The sequence below is a fragment of the Pelecanus crispus genome, chromosome 3 (genome assembly GCF_030463565.1).
Source record: "Pelecanus crispus isolate bPelCri1 chromosome 3, bPelCri1.pri, whole genome shotgun sequence".
NCBI classification, from domain to species: domain Eukaryota; kingdom Metazoa; phylum Chordata; class Aves; order Pelecaniformes; family Pelecanidae; genus Pelecanus; species Pelecanus crispus.
In genome coordinates, this window is record NC_134645.1 from 32,867,019 (window position 1) to 32,894,926 (window position 27,908).

Sequence of the window (27,908 nt, forward strand, 5' to 3'; positions counted from 1 at the left end):
AGTAACGAGGATGGTGCGGGCGGCGCGCGGGGTGCGGGGCGGGCGGCGCGCGGGGCAGCGGGCGCAAGACGCAACGGCGGCCGCGCGGGGCCGCGACGCACCGGGCCGGAGCGCGCCGCGCCGGTGAGTGAGCGGGGGGTGCGGGGCCGCTCCCTCCCCCCCCCCCCCACCCTCCCCTCCACGGGGCGCGGGGGCCGGGGGCTGCGGGAGCCCGGGCACGGCTGCCGCGGCGGGGAGCGCCGGCCCGGCTCCGTCCGGCCCGCCGGGCGGGTGGCGGCGGCCCCGGGTCCCTGCGCTCGGCGGTAAAACTTCAGTTTCCCGCTTCTCTTGCGCTTCTTTCTCGTTTCCCCCGGTGCCTGGCTGCCGGAGCTGGGTTATCTCCCTCGCTTATTTATCTTTTTTTTTTTTTTTAAATTGCATCGGCGAAGGCGCTGAGGGCTTGTTTATCCTTCTTCTAAACAGCGAAAAGCCCGAGGGGAGGTTGGGGAAAACAAGAGTGGGCTGGAAAACCTCCCGGGTGTGCCGGGGCCGCTCCGCCCGGCCCCGGGACCGTCACCGTCACCGGGCGGGTGGGTCGCGGCACCTTTCCTTGCTCCGGAGGTGCCCGCGGGTTTGCTCCGGTGGCTGGTTTGGCTTGTTTTGGGGTTTTTTTTTTTTTGGGGGGGGGGGGAGCGTCTTGCGGGCCGCCCCGGGAGGAGGTCTCGCTATTCGGGATGGGGCATCTCAGTGCTACTTACCAACGGGGCCGGTGCAAAGCTGGCTGGGGAGGTGAAGCGGAGCTGCAAGCGCTCGCTCCGTTTCGGGGGATTTGGTGGAGTTCGTGAAGTTGCTGCCAGGATGGTTTTCCAGCGAGAGCCGTAGCTCCTCTGAAAGTTGTTGGGGAAGGGGAGGCACTGTCTGGGCTTTCTTAAGTTGTTTTGCTTTTGTTCTCCTTCCCTCCCGAGTGGAAGGAGGAGAGTTTCTAATCCTGCGTGCTATCTCTTAGCAAATGGCAAGCCAAAGGTTGGGCAGGCTGTGACCTTGGCTGGGGTGGAGGGGACCCCTCTTTCTAGAAGCTGTGAAACGTGCTGGGGAGGAGGGAACTACTGCTCCGGGACTGCTGGAGAACAGCAGCCTTCCCGGGCCTGGAGCTGGGGGCTTAACTGGGGCTGAATTAACCTCTCTAACGGGGGGGTGGAAGTGCAAGGCGCACGCTTACTTTTTGTAAATATCTCCAGAACCTGATTTTTCTGTCTTCTCCTGGGTGTTTTTTGTTTAGCTTTATGTGTTCAAGTTTGTAACTGTCTCGGAGAATTTACTCACAAGCTAATTTTATTCCAGCTTGCTGGAAAAGTTGCATATCGCTGCTGACACATTCGGCTCCTGTGCGTTCCTCCCAGTAGTAGAGTCAGCCCAGTAGTTGCTTCCCTTGCAGTAAGCAACGGGAACAAGAGAACGTGCCTCTCCGTCATTATCAGTTGCATGCCTTGCAGCCTAGGGTTTCAGAATAGCTCAGCACCATCTGCATGTAGACAAATGGCTCCTCCTGGGTGTAGCTGCACAGTCCGGGCTAGTCGCGTGTATTCTGTGTGCCATGTGCACCCATGCAGATAGCTGAAGTACTTGCTGCAGGATTGCAAAAGGTTCTTTAGCAACTACCGTGAGCTGGTAACTGTCAGAAGGGGTTGTTACCTGTGGGTAATGGGTGTTAGCAAAGTGAGTTGTCATATCTGTGGGCTTATGTGATTTCATGACCTGTTTTCATCACCTCTTGCTTCTTCCCATTCCCCCTCCCTTTTTTCTTTTACAGGGTGATCTTGAGTTCTTCTTAACTTGCTAGCGCTCAGCCTCCTCATGCCTCCATCTCCTTTAGACGACAGGGTAGTAGTGGCACTTTCGAGGCCAGTGAGACCTCAGGATCTCAACCTCGATTTAGACTCTAGCTATCTTGAATCTGCCTCTTCTGCTGGTGAGAGCCACTGCAGTCTGCTCGGCACAGCTGTCGTGTCCCTAAAGACTGCTAATCTCACGTATATGCCCTCATCTAACGGCTCTGCACGCTCCCTGAGTTGTGGATGCAGCAGTGCCAGTTGCTGCACTGTGGCAACGTACGACAAGGACACTCAGGCCCAAGCTCAAGCGAGCACCAGCAGCACCAACGCCGGAGCCTCCACCACCTGCCCTGCCAACCAAATGGTCAACAGCAATGAGAACGCCGGCAGCTTGAGCCCCCTGGGCGGAGTGGGGAGCCCGGTCTCGGGCACCACCAAGCAGCTCGCTAGCATCAAAATCATTTACCCCAACGATCTGGCAAAGAAGATGACCAAATGCAGCAAGAGCCACCAACAGAACCAAGGGCCTGTCATCATTGACTGCAGGCCATTCATGGAGTATAATAAAAGCCACATTCAAGGGGCTGTCCACATTAACTGTTCTGACAAGATCAGCCGGAGAAGGCTCCAGCAGGGCAAGATCACTGTCTTGGACTTGATCTCCTGCCGGGAAGGCAAGGACTCCTTCAAGAGGATCTTTTCCAAAGAAATCATAGTTTATGATGAGAATACCAATGAGCCAAGCAGAGTAATGCCTTCCCAGCCACTCCACATAGTGCTGGAGTCACTCAAGCGAGAAGGCAAGGAACCCCTAGTCCTAAAAGGTAATCCTCCTCTTTGCCCATGCGTAACCTCATGGTTCGCTTTGCAGTGCGTGTGTTCTGCCATCGGCCTTGCCGATGGTTGAACTTCCAAAGCGTTTGTTTATTTCTAGGAAGGCCTGTGTGCCTTGAGTCACTGATGGCAAAGCAAATGTCTTCCATGAACATAGCAGGGAGATGCTTGCTTTTCTCTGACTGTTGTCCTTGAGTAGTGGAGAGGGTGGGAACTGGAAGGAGGAGGAAATGTGCTTCCTGGTGTCTGTCTGTGCAGACAAAGAATTTCCCCCAGTACTTGCTCTGGGTATTTATAGCCCAAGGGGCAGAGGTCCAGGAGGGTATACTTCTCTTTTAGCTCATCAGACTGACCTTTACTTAGCAGCCTTATTTTAGTCTGTATAAAACTGAACTCGTAAGTGCTGGAGATGGGCAGTGGGAGAGTAGAGGAAGGGAGGAGAGATGAGGGAGGCCAGTTGGTCTGAGGCATCGCGTCATGGACCAGTCAGCAAAACTTGAGGAGCTGTCAAGCCTTGTTTTGGTGGTGTGGGGTCAGAATAATGGACAGAGGGAGATACTTTGTCTATAAAGTGGTCTGAAAGTGTTGTGTTTACATGTATGCATGCTTATATATGTATATGGTTTTCCTGTAAAGGCTCTTGTTTTAATGAGCCCCACCAATTAAGGCAGCATCCAAGGACACTTCTCTTTCTTCACTTGATTCTGTAGCTCCTATTTATAACAATGCTGCCCTCTAGATTGAATCTCCTTTCCCCTGGGTATTTATGCCATTCAGAGGCAGGGTTGGCAGAGACTGGCTATGGCATTGAGAAACTGTGGAAGGATTTGTTGCTTAGCTCATACTGTATGTATTTAATTCACTTAATTTTTCTGTACAGCTTCCTACTTCTAACCTGCACAATGTGGCAGGAAAATGGATTGGGCTGATAGTTTATCCCCTTTCTTCTGTTTAGTTTCAGAGCTTTACAGGAGCTAAGGGTCCTGTGAGATATTGCTCTGTGGGTGTATCTTGTGGAAGCTTAAATTTGCACTGAACTTTCTTCTTGCTCCCAGCAAGTGTATGGTCATGCTGGGTTTACTTTGACGCTTGCTGCAGGTTCCCAGTAATGCTTTTATTGAGTCTTTCAGGTCATGATGGTGCCCTTCATCTGTGAAAAAGGGAGAGGAGGTGCTTTGAAGGGTGAGGTTACTGCCGAAGTCCTGTGTTTCTGACAGTAGTCGTTCTGTTGTACAGCCCTTACAACCAGATATATGGTTGTAGTCTGCAAGCCTTCCTATCATTAGGAAAGTGGGATGCTGAAGGCATCTTTCCTGTGTTTTCAGAGAAACACAGAAGCTCCTGTGGACCTCAAACTAGCAGTTTTTCAGTACCTGAAGTAAGAGGCCCTGGCTGAGATGGGCTCTTCTGTAGATGAGCTCTACACAGAGCTGTAGACAGGCAGCCCCTTCTCCTGCCTTTCAACACTGGGTGCTGCACTGGGTTTAACTGAGTGCTTGTGGGATTGCTTGGGCAATTTTTGGTTTTCAGCCACTAAGAAGTGTTACTATCTGCCTCAACGACCTGCTTAGCAGAAATCCCCTCCCCAAACTGTTCTGCCAGCAGATCTGGAAGCGTGCTACAAGACAGAGGAAGCCCAAATCCTTTGGTTTTTGGATGTATTGATCGGCTGGGCCAGAGTGGACCTCACCTGGGAAGTGTGTAGTGAGGAGCTCCCCCCATCACTTTAACTCCCCTCCCCTCCTTTGAGGTGGGCTCAAACTGGGTTCTAATGGCATTGAGCATACAATAAAGCAGCATTTAGGAAGGCTGTGGTTAAGCTTTCGAGCCAGAGGAGTGGTGCTGGAAGTGCTTGTTATTTAGTTTCACTTGTCAGATAGCATTTTTTCCATCGTGCTTCAGGCAGCCCAGGAGCTGGCACATGCACACCCCTGGGTTCAGGCACCGAAATGAAACCAGGGGTAGCTGGGGAGCCCTCTTTGCTTCTGTTTGTTACTTAGAGCGATTTCTCTTGCTCGCTGCAGTCCAGTCCTAATTTATTGCTGGCCCATCTGATCCCCTGTGTTGTGTTTGCAAACAGTGGTTGCTAGCCTGGCCATCCAAGTTTGTCCCCCTGATCCGGTGCCACCTTCTCCATGTTTGGTGCTGCCTGTCAGCCTGCGGCCCCGTTGCCATTTTCGTGGTGTGGTGTCGCGTTGTGGGGCGAATCTGATCAGCAAAGCTGAGCGTTGAGTTACAGCTTTGGCTTACAGCACGCTGGGGTAGCAAAGCGGCCCTGCCTGTATTTCGGTTTTAGGTGCCGGAGTCTTTTTAAGCAGCAGAGAAACTGTTGTTTCCAAAGGCTGGGCTGTGATCTATAGATAAATATATGTATGGGGCACCTGATCAGGCTCAAGTTAAAAAGAGGTAGCCTGATTTATTTTTAATGTAGCAGACCAATATATAAAGTAGCACTGTGATGACAGTGTTGGGGTTCTATGTATGCTGTGGTATGGGGGGATTTTAAGACCTCTGTTCCTCCCTTCCTATTCATGCCTCTTTTTGCTGCTTCCTTTAACATGGAGCAATTTTTTGTTACAACATATGCATAATTTTGATTTAAGCTCTTTAGAAGCAAAGATTTGCTTATTTCCTTATTCACAAGGCACAACAGTACTTGAGACAGGCATAAACCACCTATTTTTACAAAAAGAAGGGGGGGGGGGAAATCATGTACTTCAGTGCTGCTACATGGGCTCTAGCAGCCTAAGCTGTCAGGGCTGAAGCTGCTGCTCAGTCTGTTTGTGTACAAGATAGGAAGAAGTCATGGTTCCCCCATGTACCCACACACCTTTGTACTAGACCATGGTATTTCATGCTTACTAAAACCTAAGTGGATGCATTTTTGTGGATGCATTAGGCTGCCTGCCCCCCCCCCCCCCAAAAAAAAACCCCAAACCTAAACCAGTGATGTGAGCCCAGTGCCCCTTCTGCTTGAGGCCAATGGCAAAGCTGTGGCTAAATTTGGGGAGGGAGAGCATGGTGCTGCAGCCCCAGGCTGTCTCAGCAGCCCTGGCCCTCCTTGGTGGGGTTGTGCCCCTTTCTCTCCTGCAAACCCAACAGCAAGGCATCTCTGCCTTCCCTGAGCACCTCAGCTCATAGCAAAAGTGGCCTGGAGTCTTGGGGGTTTGTCTGCTTGAGTTTGCTACTGGGACCTAAAAATAGGAAGTGGGAAATTCGGTTGCATTCAGATGAAAAGTATTATTTTACCCAGAATGAAATGTTTAGGTTTAGAGTTGAGTGTTTCTTTTCCAAGTTGAGTTAAAATTACAAATGAAACAAACATGAAAAATTGAAGTATCTGTGCCAATGCATTTCAACAGCCTTTAACACATCAGGAGTTGCCTTTGTCTCCCTGGCCAGTGGCTGGTGGTATTGTCTTCATCCTGCCCTTCCTCCTCTGCCTTCAAGCCCCAGCAGTGGGAGCCTTGTGAATGCACTGAAGTCTTGTGTTTAGTTTTTAAAGGCTTCTGTGTTTGACTGCAGGGAAACACCAAATTCAAAAGCAGAGATGCAAAATGTAATTTGGCGAATTAATCCCTCCCCCCCCCCCCCCCCCCTGCGTGCCCTAAACTGATGTCTGGACTGCTGCAAGGGGGATGGGGAGGAACTGGGTGGTGGTGATAACAACTGGTTGCTTCTCTGTTCTTTTCCTGGTCTGAGGAGCTTATTTATGCTCTGGCTTTCAGTCTTCTCATTGCTCATCTAACAGGGGAAATAAATGAAGTGACTTGCTCTCATTATAGTGGGGAGTATAAGACCTGCCAGCAAACTACTTCATGCTTTCTGCCACGGTCTAAGAATAGCTTCAGATCTCTTACCACACCAAACTTCACTTGCGTATCAGCGAAGCTGAAACAACTACAGAGGGACAGAGACACCTATAAAAGGAATAAGTACCTGGTTTATGTTGTCCCATGTTAGTGTAAAATACTACGATCAACTGCGTTTGGAATACTTGACCTGGTTATAATCTGTTGCAAACAAATTATGTAATTAATAATGTACCAGTGCCGGTGTTACTTTAAACCCTAACTGGATTATACTGCACAAGTGTATTTGAGAGTAAAAGGACGCAATGGTCAACAAATCCAGCTGACCAACAAAACACATGCCTGGCACTTATTTCCACCAGAGATCTCCACTGAATAATTATTAGGTCATGGTTGTAATAGGGAAATGTGTATTTTTAAGTGTTAAGTAATGTGTGTGAAGTGTCCAATGTGTTTAAAACTAAAGTGTGTTCCCTCTGGGCTGCAGAGGAAATCTGGCCCCATCAGTCAGTGGTGGAAAAAAAAAAACTTCTTCTGGCTCTGTTAGGGCTGAGATTTTGCCTTCAGTTTTCAGACTCTGATTGCTGGAGCTTAAAGTATGTCTTTCTACACTGGAATAGGTAATCTTACTGGCCAAAACACTTGAAAATCCATTGTGTGTGTCTGTACCTTTTGCACAGAGCTAAACTGGGGCAATAGTGTGGTTGGAGACCACAGTCTTTTCTGTACTTCGAGGGGATGCTTCTGCAGAGGAGTGTACCTCTAAACTTTGTCTATTCAGCAGTCATGGAAAGTGTAGCATTTCCTCCCAGATGATGGCATCTGAGAGTTCAGAGTACTGGCTTGCACAGTGCCTGTCACGTTTTAACTGTCCTTGGGGGGAAGAGAGCGGTGACACTGCCTTGGAAAGAGAGGAACAGGAAGATTTTTTTTTTTAAGCTCTCCAGCTTCTCGTACCCTTGGAAACCAAACTTAAGAGTCAAGAAGCAAACTGTTACAATAAGCAAATATCTCTGATGCTTGTAGAGAAAAATCTGGCTCCAGCTCTGTTTAAACTGGGGGGGGGGGGGGACACACACATACACACGTCCCCTGCAATGTTCCTGGTAGGTAGACATTGGGTTATAATTAGCTGAATGCCTCATGTGCTGCACTTGCCCTTACCCTGTTGGAGGTGAGACGCTCTACTAGTAAAATCTTTATAGAGTTGCTTGCTGGTGTGTCTTCTGGCTTTTTATTCTTAAGGTGAGCACAGCCTTTTTGAGAGGCTCAGGGTGGAAGAGTAGCTGTATTTGAGGTTTGAGTGGTGTCTGGATGTTAAATAGTACAGATAGACTTTTTTTTTTTTAAGGACCCATATGTGGGTGGTTTTCCTTCCAAAGCAGTAGGTGATGTTTTTACTACACTTGGGAGCACAAAAGTATTTAGTGAGATTACCTTGGCTTTATGATGCATTTGAAGTGGGGGATCAGCCGCTTGTCTTTAGGCTATGACTCTTTCTTTACTCTGTGAAAAGCCACATTATAATTAGTTTTTTAATTTATGCAAGGAACTCTGAAGTGAAAAAATGCCATAAATAGGAGCAGCATGCACAGAGTCTTAACATTTGTCTGTTTTGCATGTTTACCAGCCAACCAGGAGGGAAATATTTATCAAATATTCAGGATGGGCTTGTAGGGCTATAGAAGTCATGCTGTTTAAAGAAATAGATTATGGTAATCTACGAAGATGACCTAATGTGTTGTCCCTTTGTGTATAAGATAAGATTATGTGTGGATCCTTGGCCTTGTTGGGAAGTCTCTGGTGGGTCTGGGAGATGACTGGCTACAGAAATCACAAGGCTGACCTGAATTATCGCAAGCAGTTGTTTGCCTGGGGCTTTGTTTCTAGGTACTTAACTGAATCTGTCTTCAGTGTTTTTTAAACACCTCCGTACTGTAAAAGCTAAACTTTTTTTGAGGTTCTTTTTATCACAAAGGTGTTTGGTAAGCCGGGGCTTAAAGAAAAGTGGTGGATATTGTGGATGTCACTTTTTCCTTCCTCCCCTAAAAATTAGAGCTGGCAAAGAGTCCTGTTGAGAGGAGGCTGGAGGAAGGTGCTGTCTTGAGCATTGCATTTGCTTCAGCTGGCAGGTCTTTGAGGTGGCTGCCTTTCACCTGGTCTTGATCCAATGAGTGTTGATGGTTATGGTGGTGAAGCTCACACATGCACCAGTGCCTTTGGGTTTGGCCACTGGTCCTGGCTGTGCCTCTCAATGCATCCTGTGTGGAGGCAGAACAGGGGGCTGCTGTAAACAGGAGGCATGGAGGGGTTCAGCGGGCTTGTTTCTGCAGCCAGAAAGTCCTGGGGTGCTTGTGGTTTCTGTGCAGGGTGGCCGATTGATGCTCCATGCTCCAGTAGCTTGAGTAGTGAAGCTGTGGGGATTTTTTAATGCCTTGTGACTCTTTAGTATGAGAAACTCTTTGCTTCAGTTAATATCTATGATTAAGGCAACCTCATGTCTGGAAGCGTCTCAGCTGATGGAGGTTAGTTTTGGTGTGTCCTCTCCTGCTCTGAAAGATCTTGGTTCCCCAAGAGCACGTGTCTCTCCAGAAGGTGGTCTCTGACTTGGTTCTGGACTGGTACAGCAGCATTTTAGGGCTTGAACAAGAGGAGGGGGGAGAAGGAAGTGTCTCTTCCATGTGGTGCAGAAAGGGAGTAATCTGGCTAGAGGGATAACTGTGCCTGGATAGCAGGGCAGTCTCGGAGCCAGTGAAGCTCTGGCCAAGGCCATGCAATGGTCATTCTGCTCTGTGACTAAGCACACACACAACAGACTTGCTTTGAGGCCTTGGACAAGTAATTTTAATCTGCCTGGGTTTTCTTTTTCTATTCTGTGCACCTTTTGTAACACTGAGCTCATCACTCTTGTTGCCATCAGTGTTAAGTGTGGCTAACCCAGGTTCATCCACTGTCACAGTGGTGCCCTTGAACAACGCAGCTGCCTGTTGGAGAGGGGCTCACAAGCTGTAAGCTCTGTAGGCTCTGATTTGCCTCTAGGGGGTTTTTGTTTTTCTAAAAATTCAAGGTTTGTTTTCATGTCTTTCTCTGCTTGGGTGAGCAGGTTACCTCCTTTCTAAAGGAAGGCTCCACTCCCAGTGAAGAGAACAAGATCCAGAGGGGGCACGAGCTTATCTTCCGGCACTTGTTTTCAGTGGTGCCCCTAAGAGCATGTCCCAGGGGAGTGTGTGCAGAGAGACCTGAGCCAGCAAGTCTGTGGGGAGCAACTGGGACGCTGTAGATCTGGGTGCTACCTAGTCCCTCTTGTCCTGAAGGAGTGAGCCTCTTGACTGTTGCTGCTTGGGGCAATGCTAGCCATGTCCAGCTTGGCTATACCCACAGCTCCCTCGGCTGGGATCCAGCCAGCTCTTGTGTCCCTGCACTGGGTTGTCCCCACCTGAAGGGTCTGGGGTTAGCACAGTCAGGGTGACTATAAATCTGTCGTTACCTTCTGCTGCGGGGGACATGAATGCACTTGTTGGGAGGGCTTGGGAGCCACTCCTCCCACTAGGGTTGGACGCTGCTTTGCACATATGCATCACTCTGTTTCTAAGATAATGGCTTTGAAGGACGAAATTGGAAAAAATAAATTAAAAAATAATTAAGTGATGTGAACATGTTGGTTCCAACTCTTTTACTATGCTCTAGCTTTAAAAAGCCTACAGCACAACTGGGTTAATTTCTACTTGATTCCCCGCAACAGAGCAGAACCGCTTCTAATTAAAGGTAATAAAAAGAAGAACAAATGTTACTCCTTGTCCACACATTAATTATCATATATATGTGGGTTTTTTTACAATGGCTTAGAGATTTGGAAAAAAAAAAGTAACTTGCAAGCTTCTGTCATATCAGGTTAATTGGTTGTCTCCGGTTTATTATGCCAAAGTGTGATACTAAGCTGTATGTAAGCAGTTGACCAATAACATTCTAAAGCAAAAGCTGTTGTTAGAGTAGTTGACCTGTACTGTTGTTGGTGATGGGCTCTGATTCTTCCTGGTCTCTGCTAAGATAATGGGAGTCTGTCTGCTCAGTTGATGGAAACTAAGAATAAGCCTTTTGCTGCTGCTTAGAATTTGTGGGTGTATTTTAGGTACTAAACCACTTAATGTCATTGTTTAACATGAGGTTAATCTTAGGTTCATAGGTGTTTGTGTTAGTCCTGTAAGGCAGCATGACAACTCTGAGGGGTAACACAGTGCTTATACTTCCTGGGAAACATTAGTGTTAACTTACCTGTGGAGACAAGGAGACCTGGGTTGGTTTTGGTTTGGCTGAAGAGATTCTTTCTTTGATTGCTGTTCAGCTCTGGATTCTATAAATATGTCTGCCTCCCACCCACCCCTTCTTCTTCCCTTAACTCTGTAGTATATGGGTATAAACTAGGTCAACTTTCTCTTGCCTTTTGGGGTTTTTAGGGTCTAGCCTTGCCTCTCTGACCATTAGGATTGGGATTTAAGTGCTGGCAGGGCTGGTCCTGAAGTTTGTGTTAGTGTGGGGGCTGGCTTGCATCGTGCTAGTTGCAGTAGTTTGCTGCTTTTATTTTTGGACAGTATGGCACTGGGATATGTCAAGACGGCACCCTTCATCTTCTCTGGGTTTTCTTCATGTGCTTTGAAATATCTGGCTCTGATTTGACACTTTCCAGCAAGTTGTTATTATTTCTAGCCAAAAGGATAGAATCTCTTCAACTTAAAGAGCATAGATCCAGCAGAAATAGATGGTACTCACAAATGCTGGTGTGGTATATCAGCACGCTGTTTTCATTTAATCTTAATGCAAATGTTGCTGGTGTTTCTGATGTGGAGGAGCAGTCGTTTGGACTGGAAAAGAGCCTGTGTTCATCCTTGGGAGAAACAAAGCAGCCTGCTCTGTCATTAGAAAGAAGCTGTCTTGAAGAGGTTGCCCTTAAAAGGGTAAAGTGAATAACTGGATGGCTGAACCATGAAAATGTCAGTGTTCTCTAAAACATGCGAATTAAACAGAAATGTCCACTCCTACGCATCCAGGATTACAGATGTCTGACACAGTGCCGAGACCCTTCTCCCTCTTCAGACATGCTGAGCCAAAGCCCTCTGCATCGCACTCGTGTGTGGTCACACCGGCTGCTGGCTGTCTTCAGGCCAAGTGGGCCAGTTGCTTGAGGGATGCACATGGTGATGGGGAGGGAGAGAATTGGTAATAGGTTAAAAAACCAAAACAAACCTGGTGTTTTGGGCAAATCTGGTCTGCTCTACCTCTGTGTGTGAAAACAGATTGGTAGCTTTTTGTCAATATAAAACCATTTGTGGTATCTTTATTGCATTAAAATAGTTTCTGTTCCCTCCCCCCTTGCTTCCCCTGCCTCCTTTGTACATAGCTTTAGCATTTCTTGATGACCTTTTTGTTAATATGATTTCCAGTGGGAGCATTTCACAGTAGAAGTATGTATTCCTTCAGGGTTTACACTGACATTTCCAGTGGTTATTTAATTGGACTTCATGTTAGCCTACATCCCCACGGGAATGCATACTTTTGCTATGAGAAGTTGTAATGTGTCTAATTTTGAGTTTCTGCTATAAATGCTTGCCCTCCAGGGAGGGTAAGTCCAATCCTTGTCTGTTGCTGCAGAATCGTCACCGTAGTGTGTTTGGGATGTGGAGTTTCTTGTCTTGTTCCTAATTACATTATTGTATACATTAATCCTTGTACCAAAATTGAGAGCAGGCCTTCTCCTCTCTCACCTTCCTGACTGCTCCCCAAGGATAACAGTGCTTTGAAGGATGCTGTCATGTGGCTTATTTCCCTGTGGATATTGTTTTTTTCTTTCAAATGGGCAGACTCTGCACTCGCTCAGCATAGGGGGATTTCCAGTCACAAGCTGGAACCACTGTCTTGAAGTCAGAGATATAGAATGGTTTGGGTAGGAAGGGAATGGTCCAGAAGTATTCACAGTGGCTTCCGGACAGGCTGGTGAGTAGTCCAGAAGTCAGTGGCACCTCTTGGAAAAGCTGGCAAGTAAGGTAGGGAAGGGTCATGTGCAATTTGCATGGGTGACCTGGCCCCAAAACTTAGGGACTGAGGTTAAAACTAAGTTTAAGACAAAAAAGAAAAAAAAGGTTCCCTAGTAGCAGGTTAAAAAACAAACCAAACCCCAAAACTATTGTTTGTTTCTAATTGAAACTACTTTGGATGATCTAGTGGTCCTCGGAAGAAGAAAAGCAAAGGGGTTAGAGCTGATGGTGGAAAGAAGCAAGTCATGCGTTGAGGTGTGGTAGGCATTGGGGGTGACAATGTGTTTGGGAGCAGGTGGTGGCAAGGCAGGAGGAGCTGGGAGTGGAGCTGGGCAGAGCCCGCATCTCTGGCACAGCCTGGCAGGGGAAGGGGCTTCCAGTGACCTCTCTCCTGCCTCCCTGGGACGTGTCCCTAGGGCAGCCAGCTACGCTGTGCCTGGTGTCAAAGTACAAAATAAAAGTAGATGAGACCAGGGACTGCAAAGGCCAGTGGGAGAGGATGTGCTGTGGCAAGGGGTGTGAGCTGTAGCGAGATGAAATTAGAAACAACATGCAAATGTGCGCGCGCCTCGATGCGGAGGGGAAACCTTTCCTCTTTATTCAGCGTCATGCTCTTGACTTCTAAAGGGACCTCAAAGCGGTCGTGTCAAGGATGTGCTTGTGACTCCTCTAGGCCAGAATTTGTGTACAAACCGACCTCTTGGGACACTTCCCACATGGAAAAAACCTGACCTTGCAAGTTCTCTGGAATGCAGGGTTTTGCCTTTTTTGAAGTGCCGTTGGCAGCTCGATTAGAGGGAGAGACTAGATTAGATTGAGTGTATCGAGGTGGAAGCTGTTCTTTGTGAACTATGTTTACTTTTACTTTTTTATGTTTGTTTAAAGCTTAATCTTTTGTGGCGAGGCTGATACTGAATGCCATGTGGGTGACAGGGAAAGGCGGCCTGCAATGGGTCTTTTGAACCTCCTGTGGACAGGTGAGAAATGCTTGCAGGACCAGAAAGTCAGACCTATCCTACTTGGTAGTAGCAATAGAAGTAGAAAAACCTTCAGTTATGCCTTTGATTTTTGGAAAACAAGGGGGCAGCATGGGTTGTTGGGGTAAATGTGGATAGTCATGTTGTAGAAGGATGGATTTTATTTTTATTTCCCTCCCTTTCTTTAACAGCAGGAATGGTAATGTGTAAAGCATTTCTGGTGTCGCTGTGGTCTCCTTGTACTGCAGAAGGATGGGCTCCCCTCTGTTGTGGGCTTGACCTCACATAAATCTCCAACCAGTGTTTTTTACAAAAAAAAACCCCAAAAAACCCCCAAACCACAATTTCCTTGAAATCAAAGGAGCAACTCCTAATGTCACCTGGGTGAGTGTGGTCTGATAGGTCCCCACCCCTTTTGACAGAAGGGAGTTGCCCTTCTCTTCTCATCTTCCTGCTGTGTGGGCCAAATACAATATTTTCAACCATGCAAGCTTTCTACAGCAGTGAGGGCAAGCCCTCAGCACTGCTCAGCAGCAGCTGTAGTGAGGAGAAGGACATCTGTCTTGGAGAGTAGGAACACTCCTACAATGACCTGCTTGAATTAGGCCCATTGCTCTAGAAGAGGTGTGGGAAGCACAGTTCTTTGCCACTGAGCCCTGCTTGGACAAGGAAAGTGGCTGTCTTACATTGTTCAGGAAATCTGGGCATCCCTTCTTTCAGTACCTCAGAATGAACAGAGAATGATCCCCAGTATGCACTGTGAACCATCTTTGTTATGGCTAAAATGGTGCCAGCAACAGTTGTGGGAAAGTGTGATGGCTAGGTCTTGCACTGCAAGGTGGTTTTAGCTCTGGTGCTCTCTGGGTGCACCCCCAGTGCCTCCATGCCCTCCCTGCTAGTGTCTTTGGTACCCACTAGACCCAGCCCTGCTTGAGGCTGAGGGAGCACTGCAGAAGAAATATGGAGAGTTAGGTGCTTTTTTCCTTCTTTTACTCTTTTCATGTCATATGGTTGGAGATAAGGTAGTGGGTCTTTGATTTGGTTATGGCCCAGGTACAAGATCCTTTGTGCACAGCCATAAAATTCTGGAGACATGGCTGTGTTGGTCGGTGATATGAAGAGATGGTCTGGGTGGTTGTCCATATCCTGGGATTGAATTTGGCCTACACTGGCTGAATTCTGCTTCAACCTGTATAGTTCCTTTTTTCCTACATGGAAGCAAGCAAGCAGTGATGGATTTGCTGCTAAAAGCGAACCTGTGTTGGATGGGGAACGGTGTCCCTTGGAGTGCCTCTGTGCTGGAGCTCACTGGTTCCCCTTGCATGGGAAAGTACTCCTACCATAGACCTGTGACCTGGGGACAAGCCACTGCCTCCAAATAAGCTCAGACAGCTTTAGCCCTCTGTAAACCTGTCATGTGAAGGTCAGCACAAGGAAAGTGATGCTACCTACCTGCTGAAGCCAGTGGGGACTGTAGCCTGAGCCAAAGGGGAGGAATATGTGACAGTAAGGAAGAAAGATAAGCAAGCATAGTGCTCAAAGGTAAGCGCATCTTGCTTGAGCAAGGTGCTACAGTCCACAACATGACCTGCTGTGGTACAGGAGCAGCCTAAAGACTGGTAGTAAAGTGGTGGTGGCTCAGTACCAGCAGGCTGCCCTGCAGCAGGACCTCTGGGCACCACTGGCAGCAGGGCACAGGGGTGGTCCGGGGGCCCTGACCTTCCTGCCTGGGTGGGGAAGGGGTACAGCACCAGGTGGGTGAAGCAGCTGGCAGTACCTGGCCTCTATTTTTACACGTTGGAGTCACATTTGCTTAACCTTGAGGCATCCTACAGTTTGAATTGACTTGACACAAAGTCATCTGTTCATTAATAACACAGGAGCAGTTTAATTGTTGTCTTAGTGGAAAAATACACGAGACTGTCATCAGCTGTTGCTTCTGGCAGTGCTTTTCTGCAGTAATGTAAATAAATGAGGTCACAGGTTTAAAGGAACAGGCTGTACTTGCACAAATTCCAAGTATCATCTTGAACAGATATACACCAATTGTCCGAATAGCTCTATCCTATGGCCCAAATAATAGCTGTAACATTTCCACCTTAAACACACTCAAATGCAGCCACAGGGGCTGGGTTTGCTGTGTTGGTGCTGATGTGAGTGGCTCATGCTGAGTGGGTGTTTTAAAACTTGGCTTCGTTCCTGTATGAGTGGAGCTTTTGGTGGCCAGAACCCCAGTATCACTGAATTTTCTGCTGCTCCCCTCATGAGAGCCCAGCAACTCAAGAGTAGGGGAAGTTACAGACTGAACATCTCTTCTGCTGATGTTTCAGAGTGTCCTGGTATTTCTGCTCTTGTTGCACATGTGCATGTGTGTGGTGGTTTTATTTTTTTGAGATGGCTTTGTGGTATTGTAATCGAGGATGAGCGGATCCAGAAATCTGCCTGGACAGCTTTGAAAGCTGTATAAAAGGTCTGTTTGTCTCCCGGGACCACGTGTTCTGTCTAAATGTGGATCCTGCATCTGCAGTCTGTCATGTATAAAAATATGTTCCTGTTTGTAATTGTAGCGGGAACACCCAGTACCTGCCACGCTCAGAACAAAGTATGGCCGTGCTGATGAGGTAATGCAAAGGTATTGCTTTATGGTGAGAGTATTTCATCGTTACTGCCTCTCTATAAGCTCTCTCACTATAGGGGGAGGTAAGAGCCTGTTTCCAGATCCGAAACGTATTGCAAATCTAACAAAACATATTATAAACCCACATCCTAGTTTGTATGTAGTCACACAGCCATAGAACAGCAGCGATGGTTGAAAGAGGTGTGAAAGACGACACAGGAAAGGAGGGCAGGTGTTACTGTACTGTTTGTACTGTAATTCTCAACCTTCTCTTTTAAAAGAAAAAAATCACTTGTATAAAATGTGTGCAGATAAGGTTTGTTTTTCTTGCTTTCTTTGAAGATGACTGTTTTTATTGCAAGGTCATGGTCCCTTGTAAAAGCTGGTTGCCTAGTTCCTGCCATACCTTTTTGTGCCTGTTTTGCATCGTATTTGCCCTCTTCTGACAGCAAATGACATACACCACGTTTGGCATGATTTTTATGCAAGCACCATGCTGCTTGTCTTTTTTTTTTTTTATTTGTTCAGAGCTGCTCTGGCTCCTGTCCAGCTGCTCACCTGGCCTCGTAGCACTGGTGCAAGCCCTGGGCTTCTGGGTGGCTTTGGAGCTGGGAAATCTGTGTGCAGCTGCTGCCCAGGCATTGCTCGGCAGGGGATTTTGAGGAGCATTAAGCGAGATGTTTATGGGCAGATGGCTGCAAAGAACAAACAAGTATGAATAGCTGGAGCATGTACAGTGCGGAGTTGAGTTGAGTTCAAACTAAAAGTTTTGAGTCCATGGACAATCCAAAGTCTGTTGCTCACTAACTGTTCTGGCAGGGCAGGGTGCTGGAAGATGTCGTACAGTGATAACTGCAAAAATATCTGGCTCTTGCATCAGTGGCAAGCAAGAGCGCTCTGTCTTCTGTTGTGTTCCACTGGATAGCAGGCAAGGCCATCTGCTGTGAAGGGTCCTGCTTCATTGATTCATTTCCTTATGGAAGAAATGGCTTGGGTTCCCCAGTGTGCTGGGCATCCTTGCATGTCCATCTTCATTTAGGTTTGGGTAGGTTCTGTCCCCACTGAAAGGCTGCCTGGCAGCTGTTTTGGAGCAGAGTGTGCACAAAAAGCACTTGGTATGTTCTCCACATCCATGCATGGGCTGCATCAAACTGGCTGGGTGGCTCAGGCTTTTTGCCATACTTTGGTTATTAAAGCTATGTGGTATGTTTAAAGCTAGAAGAAACAGGTTACATGCATAACATTCTGTAGGAGTGAACATTGGTGGCTTATCTAGCTGCTGGCATTTTGGTTTGTCACTGAGGGTGGCTACACAGCTGAGTCTAGGCTTCATGGCTACTCAGACTGCACTGCTCTGCATGCTAATGGTCTTTCCTGGTGGATATTGCCTCTCTGCTTAGGCTGCCTGTATACGATGAAGGCTTTTTGTATATTGCAAATAGCAGCTGAAAAGCTGCTTTTAAAATGCAGCTTACTTTTGTGTTAGTGAGAGGCTTCTCTCAGGTTGTGCTTCTCCTCCACGCTCCCTGTTACTGCCCTCACTAACACTTCCTTCATGCCCCAGGTTTGGGAAGGTTTGAGCAGCTTCAACCACAAAACAGCTTCTATTACAACGACAGATGGAGTGTCTGCATCCATGCCTTGAGCTTGCGTGAGATCTGGAGTTGCTGTCAGTAGTAGTGATATGTTTGGTCCTTGCTGAGTTTAATAAGTCAACTCTTAGACCAGGCTCGCAGTAGCTATGTGTTGGCCTCCTCTCTGGGTACAGCCTCTTCTCTCCCAGCTCCTCTCCCCACTGTTTAATTGCAAAAATAGCAGCTGTTTGACAAAGGAATACAGATGTACCTGAATACCCTGAACGTTGTATTTACCTTCATGTGGAGAGCCCATCTCTGACTCTTTCTGACTGGTCATAATGAACTTTGCTTGGACCTTTTTTGGGAAGTGGTCTCAAACTTCAGAAAAACCTAAGCATTATGCATGCATGAGCCCCACTTAAATTACACTAGTGCTTCATAAATTAGCTAGGAGCAAGGATCATGTGCGGTGAGCGTGCAGGGAGTGGATTAAGGGAACAGCACTTACGAGGTGTCTGGATCCTGTTTTGAGACCTGCATGACTCATATGGCAGTGCAGATCCAAGCTAAACTCCTACTGTTGGCTTTAGAGTTCAGCTTCCCTCCATGACTGCATCTTGCTGCATCCTTTCTGGGTACCAGTGTTCTTGTCCAATCCTCCCTTGCCCATGTGTCTGAGCCAGTTCAGGTTAGTAATCTTCTCCCCAGTAGCATGTTTCAGGGACATTTGCTCTGAGAGTTGCTTAGGTATGGTACTTTAAATATTGCTTGAACTGACTTTTTAACTCCCTACCCACATGAGGGAGGAGAACAAGGAGAGGGGGGACATGGACTGACATTAGGAAAGGTGACCTCTTCACTGCTGGATGTCAGGAAGGAAATTGTGGGTGAAGCTGCTATCGTATGTTTGGCTACTCCACTTGTTTGGGCATCTTCTACATGGTGTATTTGGGATTGCCTTACCATCCTTAGGCCTGACGCTCCTGCTAGAGTGGTGGGGATTGCCATGCACCTCTTGATCTCTTCTGGATCCAGTGATAATAGAGGAGCTCTGCACAATGTAATGGTCCCTTGTCCTCTCCTCCCTGTTTTCATCTGCTGGACCAAACCTCACACTGAGGAAGAGTTGGTAACAGCAGTAGTAGTGTCTTCTGGCCAACAGGGCAGGCAGAGGCCCCAAAAGGAGGATGTAGGTGATGAGGAAAGAGCTTGCTCTAGACTCTTCAGCTCTCCTGTGTTTCACAAGGTGACTGGTGAAGCAGGATGGTGTCTGCCACACCATCAGTGTATCCGAGTGATGAAACAATGGGATCCTACCTCTGCCTATGGCTGCTTACTCCCAGAAGCCTGTAGGAGAGGTAGAAAATGAGCATTGACTCTTGAGTCACTAAAGCAGCTTGTTCTTCAGGAGTTTTCTTGGGAATCCCAGCATGCTCTGGTTGTTGTTTAAACAGCAGTATTTAAGCTGAATGAATTGCTTGCCTATGCAGAAGGGATGGGAATGTGGGTGAGGGCTTAGCCTTTGGCCCAGACTCTAGGCTGAGGATGTCTGTTTCGATGAGACTTCAGACACCTTCAGCTTGTGGACCATAGTCTTGTTTGTTTTCTTGAGCAGACTGAGAAGACTTTTCAGACCCTGTCAAGGCCAGGTGGTACAATTGGCAGTCAAGCTCAGATTTTTGTCCTTGCTCTTCCTTCTGTCCTGTTCCCCTGTTATCACAACTTTGTGAGTAGAGATCTTTAAGGCAGATCTATTTGCTCAGCCTGCTGTAAACAGCAGAAGGAACTGAAGACAAGCATGCTTTTGAGGCAGGGGAAATGCTCTGTGTTTCGTGGGCAATTCAAGGATTTCTGGGAAAGTGAGTTACTAGCAGCATGTGAAGAACAGAAGTCCAGATGTTAAAAAGGGCACTTCTATTAGAGGGGCTCAAATTGTTGTGACCTGGTCTGGGTACCTCATGCCCATCACACATTGTGTAGGGCACCAAGATGGGCCCTGGGTGGGTCCCACCCTATGGGCAGGCACATGGACATTTGGAGTTGCACCATGTGAGATACAGGATGGAAGCCCTTTGCTGTATCTCATCCAGAGGCGGTGTGACTGTGTTTTGCTCTGTTTTAAAATTTTCCTTTGCCAGATCACTGTCAAAGGGCATGGAAAAGACAAAGAACCTCTTTTTAAAAAAACAAAAAAACATTAGCAGCATGGTGACATTCAGCATTTATTTTGGCTAGTGTAGCTCTTTCTAGTAACTTCAGCGTAGCTCTCCCCCCTCCTGGGTTTTTTTTTTTTTGGCTTGTATTTAACAAAGTGCAATTGAGTCTGAACACTTGGCCTGTCTCAATGTGGTGCATGACTCCAAGTATCCTGGTACAACATAAACGTGTGCTTTTGTGGGCGAGGCGGGGGGGATATATCATTGCATTTCTCCTATTTCTGCCTTTTTCTTTTGGAGGAGCCACCTGTTAGCATTACATCAGTGGCTCCCAGGAACGCGCCTCCTACCAAAGGCCTTACACAAAGTAGTTCTTCTTGTATTGTTTGCGCTCAAAGAGCTGATGTCATGCCAGCTGATGTCATTGTGTGCTTTGTGTAATCACTATGGAAACCAGGCAGGTGGGGAGCCTGGGGCTGATGTAATTGCCGAATGAGGTGTAGAAAGAAGGTCTGCTTTTCTTGCTCCAGTTTTGCGGAGCTGCCTTCCTGAGGAAAAAAAAAAGGGGGGGGGGGGGGGGGAAGCTGCTTGAAAAAGCCAGCAAAATGTGCAGTAGAGCCAGGGGAGGCGCAAGCCAAAAAAAAAAAAAAATTATTTCTCCCTCCCCCCTCGGATCCATTTCCCAATCCATATTAATGTCCTAAAAATAACTCTTGCTAGATATTTTCAGGCAACCAGGGCAGAAAAAGGAGAACTGTTTGCCACATGTTAAGTGAGCACCTCAGTTGCTGTTAGGTTATGAGGAGCAGTTTTCTTTTGTTCTGCTGCACAAATGCATACATGAGCTGCACCCGCCCCTCCTCAGGGGCATTGGATGGGGGGATGCCCTGTAGGGCTGCTCCTGGCAGGTAAATCTGTTGTGGACAGGTAAAGCTAAAAGACTGTCCCAGCTGGCTTGCTGCTCTGCTTTGACATGCTGCTAGCCCATTTGCTTGTCATTTTGGTGATGTTTTCCTTCTTGGAAAAATACCTCTTGTCTCTTCCCCCACCCCCTTTTGCCTCCTCCCATGGGCTCATAGGTGAGGCAGCCCCAGAGCACTGATGTTGCACACAGGTGTGTTTGTCTGTGACCTTGTTCCTTGGCACAGTCAGCCTCGTGGAGGGGAGGACAACATGTGCCACTGATTCATGCCACCCTTGCCGCTGGCGGCCATGCCCAGCATCAGTCACCGTGACAGTGGTGGTGGGGACAACAGAGCCAGCTCCAGTCCCGGTGGCCCCAGCATGTGCTCTGAAGAAAGGTGGGTCCAAAGCATTGCCAATCTTGGGGTGTCTAACCAAAGTATCTGCTTGGTCTCTCTTCCCAGGAGGACTCAGCGGTTTCAAGCAGAATCATGAAAACCTCTGCGATAACTCCCTCCAGCTGCAAGAGTGCCCGGAGGGGGGAGGAGGGGGTGGTGCGTCTGCCGTGCCCCCCACGCTACCTCAGTCCATCCCCACCACGCCGGACATCGAGAATGCTGAGCTAACCCCCATCCTGCCCTTCCTCTTTCTCGGAAACGAGCACGATGCTCAGGACTTGGAGAAAATGCAGAGGATGAACATAGGCTATGTAATCAATGTGACCACCCACCTGCCCCTGTACCATTATGAGAAAGGCATGTTCAACTACAAGCGGCTCCCAGCCACTGACAGCAACAAGCAGAATCTCAGGCAGTATTTTGAAGAAGCTTTTGAGTTCATTGGTAATTACCCTTGGCTGGAAATACTCCTGGGTTTTTTACCTGTTGTAAGAATCTAGAGCGCATTTTATGCTTCGCTAACTACCCTGAAGGCTGCATAAGGCCATATTTACTTTTGTTTAGGTTGTCAGAAATGCTGAGCACCTCGTGTTTCTACTCATTCTCATCTCTGGCATATCCAGTTAAGTAGCTCAGGGCTACAATTTTTATCCATTGATGGTGATGCCTACTTTCAGGCTTCCAAATTTAGGAAACCCCAGAAAACAGACTTTTTGTCATCCCTTCTTCTTGATTCCTTTGCATTCCTAGTTTCCACGGTGGCTTCCAGCCAATTTTTCATAGTAACCGTTCTTAATGATGGCTGAGTCTTTCCTAACTTAATTTCATGAGACAGCTGACAAACTTTCACACTTCACTTGTTCTACCATTAGATTTATAACTTCAGAATGTATGTATTGGTGAGTGGATTGTGATGAAAACTTGTATTAATAAGCCTCCAAACCCTGTAGGCTGTGTGATAGCATTAATCACAGACATGCAGCTTGTTGGGGAGGTTGCTGAAGAAATGACCCAGCAATCTTACCCATGTTGCTCTGAACCTTGCTATGATCCACACAGCACAACCCTCAGCCAAGTTTAGGGGTGTGTTCAGCTCTGGTTGGTCATCTAGGCTAAAGTCAGATGGCCTCTTTAAGCAAGGCTGGTCAGTGAGGACATCAGCATGTGATACGGAAAGCTTTTGAGGACCTTCCCTTGCCCCTCTATATGTCTTTGTGGGCACAGCTTTTGCAGCATAGTGAATGTCCACTTGTGCTTCCCCAGCACAGGTATGTGTCCTGAGAGGTTTTCTGAAATATGCTGGGGGGACCCTGATAGGTAATTTTATTTTCTTGTGTTAAGGCTGGGCTAATCTCTTTACTGATACTTCAGGCTTGATGGTGGAGGACTAGACAAAGGAACTGTGCTTCTGTGCAGCGTCACACTTAGGTCCTTAGCTGACCCTGTGCTGAAGTGGGTGCAGAGCTGTCTTCCTCCCTGCCCCCAAACCATCAATGTTTATGGCTCTTGAGTCAGGGTGTGGATACACGGCTCCTGAAACTGAGGCCTGCTTGTACTTGGTCTGTGGAGGTGCCCTGGGGCTCAGCAAGCATTGGGCCCCAGTTGTGGGACTGGGTCCCAGGCCAGGAGGTCCAAACTCAGCATGTTCTTCTGAGCCCATCTGCCCTGCCATATGCCTGGGCAAGGGCTCGCTGTTCTGAAGCAGACAGCTCATCAACCCAGTCCGGTTGTGTTTCGGTTGCAGGGGGTCATTGTGCGCTGATGCATGCAGTCTGTAGCCATGCTACAGTGAAGGTTGAATAGGCGAATCGCTGCTTATACTGCAGTTCAGATGGAGTGTGGCATTAAAGCTGGAGTCTTACCACTGAGAGCTTCTACCGGGAGCCCTTGGCCTTGTCCTCTACAGTGTAGAGGGCCAAAGGATCTCTACTTAAAACCAAATCTTCCCTATTGTTCCTAACCCAACCCTGGCTTTACCAGTAGTGTTGTTGGCTCCCCAAACTGCTGATTACCATGTGCATGGGAAGGTGAACATGCCTTTTTGGGTGAAGGGAAGCGCTCTCTGAGGGCAGGGGAGAGGGGACCTCGCTTTGATCCTTTGGGAAGAAAAGCTGGGTCAAGAAATCCAGTAAAACCTTAAACTTTGCATCTCCCCATCTTGCTTAATTCAATAGGCTAAGCCTACATAAAGAAACTGCTAAGCTCTGTTGATGCCCTTTAGGGGTGGGAGGGAGATTTCTGCACCCAGCATCCCTATGAACTGCAGGCTTAGAGCTCTCGAAACCACTAAAAGATAGTGTTTGGCTTGCAACCTTACCAAGGGTGGAGAAAGCAGCCTTGCTCCGAAAAGGTTTAGAAAGTGTTTCAAAACCCATTTTACTTTCCTTTTTAATAATTACAGCTTGAGGGTCTGTCTTTGTCTTTAATAAACAAACATTTCTCCACTGACAGTTTTCCTCCATAGCAAATTCAGCCAGCTGGGGAAGTGACTAGTCAAAGCTTTCCCTTCCTCAGGGTAAACTTTAAATTGCATTTGAGAAGATTTGGAAGTGTTTAAACAGGAGATCATTGGCCTATGATTCTTTAAATATTTAGTCTTGAAAAAACCAAAACCAAATGCAGGTTTAGGTAAGACTAAAGCCATAGGAAGTGAAGTCATCAAAAACTTTCTGGGAAAGTGTGCCAAAATGCGTTAAAGTTTCAGCTTTCTGAAACACTAACTGGCAAAAATGACTAGAGGGAAGTTGGCTTCATTTATGCTTTCACAATACAAGTTGAACATGTGGGGTAGGATGAACCATACTCTTGGTGGGGTTGGATTCATGCCAAAACTTGTAAACTAAATTCATGCTCCTCCTGCAGATTAAAATGGAAGAAATAGATTGAATTGTCACATCTTGAAAGTTCTATCTCCTGTTTTAAAAGCAAGCTGTGGGAGATGAGGATGATATGGTAGTCACAGTCCTCTTTTTTGTGTCCTATTAGCATGTGGTTGCAGGGGCTCTGTCCTCCCTAAACCCTGCCCAGGTTGCATCCCTCTAAGTGATGTATCTTGATGGAGAGTGTGTGTGTGACCGATTGTTGTTTCCTTCCCTCCCCACCTCATCATTTCCCCACTGTTCCCAGTGAGAAGCTCTGGAGGGGTAGCATTCAGCAGAACATGATGCTGTGCTCAAATCATGAAGAGACAGGGATGGCAAATCCCTTTTTGACACTGATGAAGGTGACCAAGTCAAAACACACAGAGCTTGATATGCAGGAAGTGAGGAGTCAGAATTTGAGGTCTCTTACCGCTGAAGTATAAACTGGATCCAGCTCCTGCTTTTGCAGAGACACCACAGCAGAGTGCCCCGTTGAAGCTCGTTTCAAGAGTAGCTTTGTAAAAGCCTGTCATGGTTTAGCCCCAGCCAGCAACTCAGCACCACGGAGCTGCTCGCTCACCTCCCCCTACCCTGATGGGATGGGGGAGGGAATCGGAGGAATAAGAGTGAGAAACACTCCTGGGTTGAGATAAGAACAGTTTAATAATTGAAATAAAGTAAAATGGTAATGATGATAATAACAATATACAAAGCAAGTGATGCACAATGCAATTGCTCACCACCTGCCAACCGATACCCAGATGGTTCCTGAGCAGCGATCGCTGCTCCCTGGCCACACCCCCCCCCCCCCAGTTTCTATACTGAGCATGATGTCATATGATATGGAATAGCCCTTTGGCCAGTTTGGATCAACTATCCTGGCTGTGCCCCCTCCCAGTTTCTTGTGCACCTGGCAGAGCATGGGAAGCTGAAAAGTCCTTGACTAGCATAAGCAGTACTTAGCAACAACTAAAAACATCAGCATTCTGTAAAAATATCAACATTCTTCTACTAAATCCAAAACACAGCACTGTGCCTGCTACTAGGAAGAAAATTAACTCTATCCCAGCTGAAACCAGGACAAAGCCTCAAAGAATAGGGCTTTGAAATGGATGTATTGTTATGAATTGAATCTGAAAATACGTGTTTTTTGGAAAGGTGGTGTCCTGCTTTGAAAGACAGGGAGGTTGAGATGCTAATATAACACAGCAGCATTGCAACAGAGGTGGAGCCTGAGCTGCCTCGTCATGGGCCTTGACCTCCTAAATAAATGCTCCCTGGCAGCACACATGAGCAGCGCAGCAGTGTCTCTCAATGTGCATTTAATAAAGAGATAAAAGTGAATGTCAGGATTTTCAGTGTTAGACTGGCCTGTGTGCTTTGCGTTCAGTAACTGAAACCCAAAAGGAAGGAGGACTGGACTGGAGGGGAAGGGGAGGAGACACTGCTGTGCTTGTAATCGAATAAAGGGACTTTTCACATTAAGTTACTTTTAATTGCACTAAGCTGTTTCTAATTTACAAACTGGCAAAAATCTTACTTTCTTCTGTCTGTCTTGTTTCCAGAGGAAGCTCATCAGTGTGGAAAAGGTCTCCTCATCCACTGCCAGGCTGGTGTCTCCCGATCTGCCACCATAGTTATTGCGTACTTAATGAAGCACACGCGCATGACCATGACAGATGCCTATAAATTTGTAAAAGGCAAACGACCAATCATTTCCCCTAACCTTAACTTTATGGGGCAGTTACTGGAGTTCGAAGAAGATCTAAACAACGGTGTTACACCACGAATCCTCACACCAAAGTTGATCGGCGTAGAGACTGTTGTGTGACGGCGAAGCTGCAAGGAGGCGGTCAATGAAGGGGTTAACCTATTCTTCACCTGATTTGGGGCAGTAATGGGTGGGTTGTGGGTTTTTCTTTTTAGCTTTCAAGGGGGGTTTTGTGGCAAACTTTTTGTGAATAAAAACCTTTTTTGTAAGGAAAGGTTTTTAAAAGAGATCCAAGAACTTTGCCGTGTTGTGATTTCCTTCCCAGATGCCGGCAGAGCAGGGAGGCTTCGGAGCAAAAGGAATACTTTTTAAAATCAAAACAAGAAGAAATACTGAGCTTTTTTTTTCTTTTTATTTTTCCCTCCTTTCCAGCTATTTGTAGAGTTTATGGCTAAGTAGTCTGTGCAGGTTCATAGACTGAAGAAACCTAAGTTGAAGATGAAACACAAACAGCCAAAACAAAGCAGGAAAAAAACCTTCCCTGAAATATAAGGGCCTTCGTTCTGCAAAGGCTTTGCTACAGATAACCTAGCTAAATGCTCACCGATGCAAAGGAAATCGGAGCAGCTTAAAAAGGCTGCAAGGCACTTTTCACACTCCTGACTCAAACTAAAGAAGGAAAAAAAAAAAGTTTATTTGGCGTGTTTCATGTTCCAGTTCTATTTTTCTATTTTGGGGTGTAAGGTTTTAACAGCAAAGGACTTTGATCATTCTATGCCATATGCCTTCACTGGCTTCTTGTGCAATAATAATTTGGGGTTTGTTTTGAGTGTTCAAACCAATTAGAGTTGGCTGCCCACTAATAATGAGATAATAATTTTTAAAGTCTAATAGTGCAACGGCAGCCAGCTTGGTTCAGAAGGGATAAGTGAGAGCAATTATTTCGTTCCTTTATATGATTTTGATCCTGGTTACAGTGCCATAAACCTTGTTACATATGTATATCAGAATGTACAAAAATCGAGAATGAGCAAAGTTTATTTAAAAATATTTTTCGCACAAAATACTGGTGTGTTTCAGTTGTCTATGTAAAAAAAATCTGATTATAAAACAAAAAATCTTTTGGAAAATGTGTGTCCTTTTATTCTTTAGCAATTTTCCATTTTCTTTCTATGGGTTGGGGTTTTGTTCTGTTCTTTTTGTTTTGGGTTTTTTTTTTGTTGCAGTGCACATTTCCCTTTGACAAAAACTGGTATCTCTTGTTTGGCATCTCCTCTTCAGTGTTTTGTTCCTGTCCTCTGCTGGTGGAACATGTTTTCTTTATTTTCTACTGTGCTCTTGCATCCTTCAATTTCTGTAACCGGATTTTCTCTCCTGGAAGTACATCAGTTTTGGAGCTGTTCAGCTAAATTAGCACTTTTGGTGAGGGCTCTTTGGGTCGGACCTGTTGTTCTACAGCTCAGTAGCCATTTGGAAAAAAAAGAAATAAACATTCTCCACTGATTCCTTTTCATCTTCCTGCAATTAGCTTATCTTCTATGTTATAAAATTGTCCGGTTTCTAGAAATATGTTGGTCTTGTGTGCTTTTCCCTGGCCTCTCTATAGCCTGCTCCTTTAGCAGTTCTATGATTCCTGGGAATCCTCCTCCTGGGATTTTCCTCTCTCTCTTGTCCATCTTTCCTTCATCCCCCTCCTTTTCCAGCTGTGTCAGTGTTAAGTGTGGTGTGTATTGTAGGGCTGATGTTTCTGTCTGACAGTGTCCCTTAGGTGGCTGACTTTTGCTTTCTTTGTTTGTATTTACTTTTTTTTTTTTTTAAATGGTATGGTATAACCTTATCTCTTCTGGACTGTTACCAACTCTAAAGTTTATTTGTATGAGCCTAAAATGAGGTAGAAAATATTTCTCGTATGATTCTGTTGTGCAAACTGATATATCCCAGGAAGTCTGGTAGCAGCAAAGGTTTTTCCTAGATGAAAACTTAGATGGATTGAACCAAGTTTAAAACAGGACCTGTTGAAAAACTTATGTATAATCACATTAGACATGTATATTTTTGTGGACATTTTACTTAAAATGTTGTTACTATACAGATATTTTCTTGAAACTTATCCCTTTATTAAATTATTTTTCTACTGGAATTGATTTTTTAAATTTTTTTTTCTTTTCTGTGATCAATATTGGTCCTTTCCCTGAGGTGCCCCTGGCAGTGAGCGTTGCCCA

At 46.6% G+C, this 27,908-nt stretch overlaps 1 protein-coding gene across 1 annotated transcript; it reads left to right on the forward strand.

The window, feature by feature from the left end:
* The first annotated feature begins 1,746 nt into the window (after positions 1 to 1,746).
* Positions 1,747 to 27,783, forward strand: DUSP10 (dual specificity phosphatase 10). Its single transcript, XM_075707101.1, has 3 exons — positions 1,747 to 2,635; positions 21,181 to 21,558; positions 25,541 to 27,783. The coding sequence occupies exons 1-3, from the start codon at positions 1,834 to 1,836 to the stop codon at positions 25,804 to 25,806; spliced, it is 1,446 nt and encodes a 481-aa protein (XP_075563216.1). The 5' UTR covers positions 1,747 to 1,833; the 3' UTR covers positions 25,807 to 27,783.
* The last annotated feature ends 125 nt before the right edge of the window (positions 27,784 to 27,908 follow it).